This window comes from Nicotiana tabacum, chromosome 1, assembly GCF_000715075.1.
Source record: "Nicotiana tabacum cultivar K326 chromosome 1, ASM71507v2, whole genome shotgun sequence".
Classification (NCBI taxonomy): domain Eukaryota; kingdom Viridiplantae; phylum Streptophyta; class Magnoliopsida; order Solanales; family Solanaceae; genus Nicotiana; species Nicotiana tabacum.
Window position 1 is genome coordinate 1930755 of NC_134080.1, and position 6824 is coordinate 1937578.

General features: G+C 34.9%; 2 protein-coding genes across 2 annotated transcripts; both read right to left on the reverse strand.

The window, feature by feature from the left end:
• Nucleotides 1-707: 707 nt before the first annotated feature.
• Nucleotides 708-2036, reverse strand: LOC142164316 (uncharacterized). Its single transcript, XM_075222309.1, has 3 exons — nucleotides 1634-2036; nucleotides 923-1269; nucleotides 708-830 (listed from the first exon to the last, which is right to left on the reverse strand). The coding sequence occupies exons 1-3, from the start codon at nucleotides 2034-2036 to the stop codon at nucleotides 708-710; spliced, it is 873 nt and encodes a 290-aa protein (XP_075078410.1).
• A 351-nt stretch (nucleotides 2037-2387) lies between these two features.
• Nucleotides 2388-2816, reverse strand: LOC142164352 (uncharacterized). The gene has a single exon (XM_075222338.1). It carries the CDS (start codon nucleotides 2814-2816, stop codon nucleotides 2388-2390), a length of 429 nt encoding a protein of 142 aa, XP_075078439.1.
• Nucleotides 2817-6824: the final 4008 nt, after the last annotated feature.

Below are 6824 nucleotides of genomic sequence, written 5' to 3' on the forward strand. Positions count from 1 at the left end.
TAATATATGATCAATTTAAAACTTTATTACTGAATAAATAATTGTTTCGTAATAAATACTATATCTAAATCAAATTCATGGTTAATAGTATATATCCCAACAATTGCATCATTTCTGATCTGCCATATCTTGTACACCAAAGCTGCCATAACTGTTACTGTGATTTTCCTGCACATTTTACCTCTAACATTTCTCGTTAGTCTTCTCCACATACCATTAATATCTGGTTCCTTTATCTCTAGTCCTAACCAGTCCAACAGAATTCTCAAACACTCCTTCGAAAACTGACACTCGAAGAATAGATGTTGGATTGTTTCTTTACTTCCACCACATATTTCACACCTTGTTTCTGTACATACTCCAATTTTTTCTAGTCTCTCTCTTGTGGGAAGACGTTTATGGACTGCTAACCAGCTAATAAAATTGTATTTTGGAACATTAACAAAGTTCCAAATCCACCTAGCCCAGGGCCACTCATTCAGCTCCCCTTTCCTCTATTGGTATCCTTTTTGTATAGAATACCTCCCTCCTATATGTTGCCTGTCTTTCCCCTTGTATCCTTCCTTGAAATTCTCCATTATATTGCATACTCTCTTCCAATACCAACTACAATCATTTGGTGGTACATATTGCTCCCATCTAGCCCCTTTTATGTATATATGATCCACCCATTTCACCCATAAGTTGTCAGCCTTTTGAGCTATATTCTACACATACTTTACAATTGCTGCCCCATTCCATATTAAGCAATCCATTACTCCTAATCCTCCTTTAGATTTTGGCCGGCAGACTATATCCCACGCAATCAATGGGGCTTTATTGGTCTGTTCCTACCCATTCCACAAGAAATTTTTACATATTGCAGTCAATTTTTTCAGCACAGATTTAGGAAGGATAAAATTGATGACCAGTATGTATGGACATGCAACAGAACTGAATTAATTAGCTGCACTCTTCCAGCATATGACAAATTTCTCGAACTCCATGCCCTTATTCTAGCAGTCATCTTGTCAATTAAAATTTCACAATCCAAACTTGACAACTTCTTTGCTGAAATTGGGACTCTCAAGTACCTAAATGGCAATGCCCCTTTCTGATATCCAGTTTCCTCGCATAAGTCTTCCAGTTCTTGTTTTGGCATGTTGGCACTGAAAATATTGAATTTTCCTGCATTAGTGGTCAATCCTGATGAATTTGTGAAAGACTGCAACCCTCTTAACATCAACATTGCTGATTGATAATTGCCTTTACAGAATAGTAAAATTTCATCTGCAAAACATAAGTGGTTCAATTTTATCCCCCTGCACTTCGTATGATATCAAACTTCCTCATATCAACAACTTTATTCAAGATTCTGGTTAGATACTCCATACAGATTACAAATAACAAGGGTAAAATGGGATCCCCTTGTCTTAAGCCTCTTTTTCCTGCTATGCTCCCATGTAATCCTCCATTTATAGCAATACTATTTTGGGTGGTAGTTATACAAGCCATATTCCATTTTATGAATCTCTGAGGGAAATTCATTGCATGAAGCATCTCTTCCACAAATGACCATTCTACACTATCATATGCTTTTCTCAAGTCAATCTTGATTAGGCAAAGTAGTGTTCTTCCTTTTGTATAATCTTACCAGATCTTGACATATCAGAACATTTTGCACTATTGTTCTTCCTGCTATGAATACACTCTTGATTTGCAGAAATCAGTGTAGGTAGTATCACTCTTAGCTTGTTACACAACATCTTAGATATCACCTTATATATTGTATTACATCCTGCAATAGGTCTATAATCACCCACACTTGTAGCATAAGAACTCTTTGGAATAATGGTGATCACTGTATGATTCAGTACCTTTAGCATCTCCTTTGTTCTAAAGAATTCCATTATAGCATCTACTACATATTTCCCTACCACCTCCCAGCTATCCTTAAAAAACTTGCTTCTATAACCATCTGGACCTGGTGATTTATCTCCATTGATTGACCACAATGCTGTTTTTACCTCCTTTTCTGTAAACTTTTCCTCTAACATACTACTTTGTATTTCTGTAACTATTGGCCCTTGCTATATCAGACTACTATTGACATGCTCCCTTTGCTTATTGGTGGTACCCAGCAAATTTGTGTAAAAATCAATAAAGGACTTTGCAATTTCATCCACCTCAGTTCTATTAACTCCCTTTACATCTGTGATAGAGAAAATCCTGTTCATATTCCTTCTTGCTTTCATCATGCTTTGAAAATACTTGGTGTTTAAGTCCCCTTATTCCAGCCACTGCACTTTACTTTTCTGTCTCAAGAACTAATGTCTTGCCTCCTTCAACCTTTTAGTTTTTCTGATTAATCTTGCTTCTTCCTTTTGTAATTCTAGATTAAAAGGTGCTTAATGCAACCTTTGTTGACATTGCAGCAATTCCTCATGTGCTTGATCAGTTTTCTTCTCTATTTGACTGAATTTTTCTTTGTTAAGCTGCCTTAATTTTTCCTTTAGACTGTTTAATTTTCCCACTAGCTCATACATTTTAGTCCCATTCTTGCTTGTTTTCCAGGCTTGCTTTACTGTTTCTTTATAGTTTGGTGCTATGCCCCACATACTAAAATATCTGAACATATGCTGCTTTTTTTTATCTTCTGCCCATCTAATTATTGCAGGACAGTGATCAAAGGTCCCTTCATTCCTGTAGAATACCTCTGAATCTGGCAATGCTAATATCCATTCATTATTGATCAGCACCCTATCAATCCTACTATATACTATATCAGCTCCTCCCTGCTTATTATTCCATGTATAAAATGCCCCTGAAGACTTCATATCCTGTAGTGTACAGTCTGCCACACATTATTTGAGGTCTCTTATTTCTGCCATTGTAATTGGACTCCCAATCCTTTCTTCTTTATGCAAGACACAATTGAAATCTCCCATGACCGCCCAAGGTTCATCCATATGCTCATGTATCTCCTTGATATCCTCCCATAATTTTCTTCTTAATGCAACATCATTGAAAGCATGAACCATTATTATTGAGAACTTCTTTCCATTCCCTCTAAAACAAAACCTTTTACAAGCCCAAAAAGAAGTAGTATAACATTGTTACAATTTTTGCATTTGGGCCAGTAATTTGTAGCTGAAAGTCTTATAATTAACATTTAACAACCAACTAACTGATCGCAGCCAACTCCGCACCACTAATAAGTAGCGAGAGAGGGTCGCAATAGCTTTTACCCGATTTTGGGTCGGGATCGATATCCATAGAGAGCTAGAATTGGAATTGAGTGTCTATTTAGCCTAGGATTGCGTAGCGTTCCAAATTACACTTCTCATAATTTCTGAGATTTTTTTTTATAATTCTACTTTTAACAAACTACAAATTTTAAATTAAGTTAAGAGTTAAATGCTACGGGTTGTTCAAATATTCTAAAAGCACTAGGGTAGTGGCATCCACTTAGGTGGTCAATTGACGGGTACTTGAAACTAAGGCTCTATTGACATGATTGGGGAGTATGATATAACCGTTGCACTACTCTACCCACTCTACACCTCTCGGCGGTTCAAGTGATTTTGCCCAATTGACTTTCTCAAGGCCAATGGATATGCAAATTTACTCAAGCAACTTAGGGTTCAAGTCGGGTATTACTCTCTCGAGGTTTAACCCTTTTGTTGGGGCTATCAATCTCTTGAGTACGCCCCAACATCTTGTTGGATCAATTTCGGAGACTTGGGCTCTCTTTCTCAAGAAGAGACCCAGTCAACTAAACACAAACTAGTGTTTGCAACCACTAATTCAACAATTTAACCATGAAATTGACCCAAATATCAAATACCCATAGTCAATTTAGCCCTAAAATGCAAGACTCATCAATTACCCACACTAGGTTTGAGCCATAACCCTAGCTATGGGGTCTAGCTACTCATACTTGAAGAGAAAAATAGAGGAATAGATGAAGATAAACACATATTAATTAATTGCTAAGTTAAATACAAAGATTCAATGATGAAAACTAAGTAAACATGCCCAAAATGGCTAAGAAGAGTCATCTCACAAGCGCAGCTACTGTATTACAATATCTGATACCCTAAAAATGAAAAAAGAATCTATTTATACTAAGCTGGAAAATATGGACAAAAATACCCCTGTGGGGTTAGTGCGGACCGCACAAAATGGTGTGCGGCTGCACTAGGCTCTTGAACTTGAAAACTTGACTCTCTGAACTCAGGCTCCACAGACCGCACAGAATGGACTGCGGCCGCGGAGGCTTCTAGTGCGGTCCGCACAAACTGGACCGCGGACCGCACAGGCTTGAAAGCTCCAACTTCACCCTCTCTGAACCTTGGCTCTGCGGACCGCACAGAATGGTAGTGCGGCCGCATTACCTTCAGTGCGGACCGCACAAAACCTTCTGCGGTTGCACTGCCTTAATGCCTGAAATACCAGCTCTCTGAATCTCCCTAGTGCGGCCGCACTATGCCTGTTTTTCCTGAGTTTGTTTTGTCTTTGGTACTTGTGCAAGTTTCACTACTTTTGAGTTGATCTTTGACATCTTGTCACTTTGTTGATCAAACATGCAATCAAGCACAATTTATGAGCCTTTTGAGACTATTTTTTATGAATTTATAATTAAAGCGTAAGTAAGAAGGGGTATAAAATGCATCAAAATCCCTAGTTATCACTTACCAAGATATATTTAACAAGTTGAACTACTAAGAGATGTTTGGGACGGAGAACTTTAATCAAAGGTCTCGGATTAAGACATTAAAAATGAGGAATGTTTTAGCGGGAAATACATTACTTTCTTTCTTGAGTATATTTGGCCAGAAGTTGGATTAGTCCTGTAATGGACTTACGACTAGATATACCGCAATTCAAAAAATAAAATAAAAAATAGAAGATGATAAGAATTATGAGGTTTTAGGTTTAATCTACAACATTAGGTAATTTTCTTATTTTTTTCAAAGCCTCTTGAAAGATGTGTTGGGATATATACTATTAACTATGGGTTTGGTTTGGATATAGTATTTATTATTGAATAATTATTTATTCAATTTTAATAAAGTTTTAAATAGATCATATATTAGTCTGTGTCCTTTGCTTATATAGTAGATGATTTAGTGTATAGAGTTTAGCTTATAAACGGAAGATTAAATCATCGGTTCTTATAAGTATAAAGTTTGAGTTCACAATCTAATGATAGAATTGGACAAACCATTATGGATGATTGTAGCACAAGATTAAATATAATTTATCTTGATTATGAGAACGGTTTAATTCCAACTTCTTATGCTGGTACATTTTGTATGTATTAAACGGACCAAGTAGATATACGTATTTTATACTGACTTAATAAAATAAAATCTCTAGCCATTAAATGTACTTATACTCTTAATCTAGATATAATTATTGTCAGGTGTGTATATAATTATCATTTTGATTTATTAAAAGGCGAGATCCTTTCGAGGGTCAATATGCCTGGTAAATTGGATAATACTAATGTACATTGGCGAAATAATAATTAGTTGATAGAATCTATGTATCGGTTTAGAGATTCATGATACACCTTTATGAAAACTTATAATTTTTCATGTGTAAACCCGACCGATGAATTTTGTATCCGACACAATAAATTAAGCAAAAGTCTAAAGAAAATAATCAATAAATTAAATTACTAGTAATTTAATTTAATTGTTTAGTATCTGAATCTTAACATGTGGAGTTAAATAAGATTCAATAGATGAATTTTAAAATTGAATAAGAAGTGCAATTATGAATTTTCAGTGGAATAATTCGTAATTAATTATGTTGGATATTAATTTCGAAAATTAGAAATTAATTCCATAATTGGAAACCTTGTTAATTAAGTTCTGTGGTCGTTGCTGTACCTAAATAATAGGAAATAAAAGAATCATTTTTCTAGTGGAAGGGGAAACCGAACAGGTTTTGAAAAAGGATTTTAACACTTTAAATTGTGCTATAAATACATAAGGTTTTCCACCTAGAGAAGGTAGAACAAGGTAGCTGAATTTTTCAGCCATTTTCCTAGAAAATTTCGCTCACACGAAATTACTATTTTCGGATATTATTTGAATAACACAGTAAAAGACCGTGGAGCGTATGTGAATTTTTATTATGCTGATGGTGTGTTTCATTGAGTTGCTGTAGAATTTGAGGCTCACGTGATAGAGTAATTTTATTCACGCTTCAAGAGATAACTCGTAAAATCCCATTTATACTAATTGTTTAAATTACATGTGATTTTGATACTAAGATTGCTTTCGCTGCTTGTAATAATAATGAAATGCTTACATTGATAAAAGATAATAAGTATCTCGTAAAATTAATTTGTTGAGGTATGTGCAAATTAATTCTAACTATAAAAGAAGTTAGAAGTGGTAGTTTTCTTTGACCTAAAAGGAAGGATGGTGACATATGTAGGGTTGAGGGAACCAGCACATAGAATAGCACTCCACGTTAGAAATGACTAGACTTCATTATCAAAGGACCCTTCCATAAAGTAAAAGCACTCACAACTTCTCTTGCCGCCTAGGCCAATAGTTTTTCCTTCATTATAATAACTTCATCCCCATGTTTTAATTAATAGATTTTAGGCCGACTGAAATTAGCATGTTAGCTACGGGTTCATGCGAATTCAATATATAACTTAGTTAAAACTTTATATTGTATTAATAAATTTATTATATATATAAATTAAATAATTTAGAATTTAGTTACTAATAACTTGTTTGGTCAAGTTTCTCCAATCCTAGAAGTACTTTTTTCCATAATTTTTTTTAAGTTAAAGTGTTTGATCAAGCTTTTGGAATTAA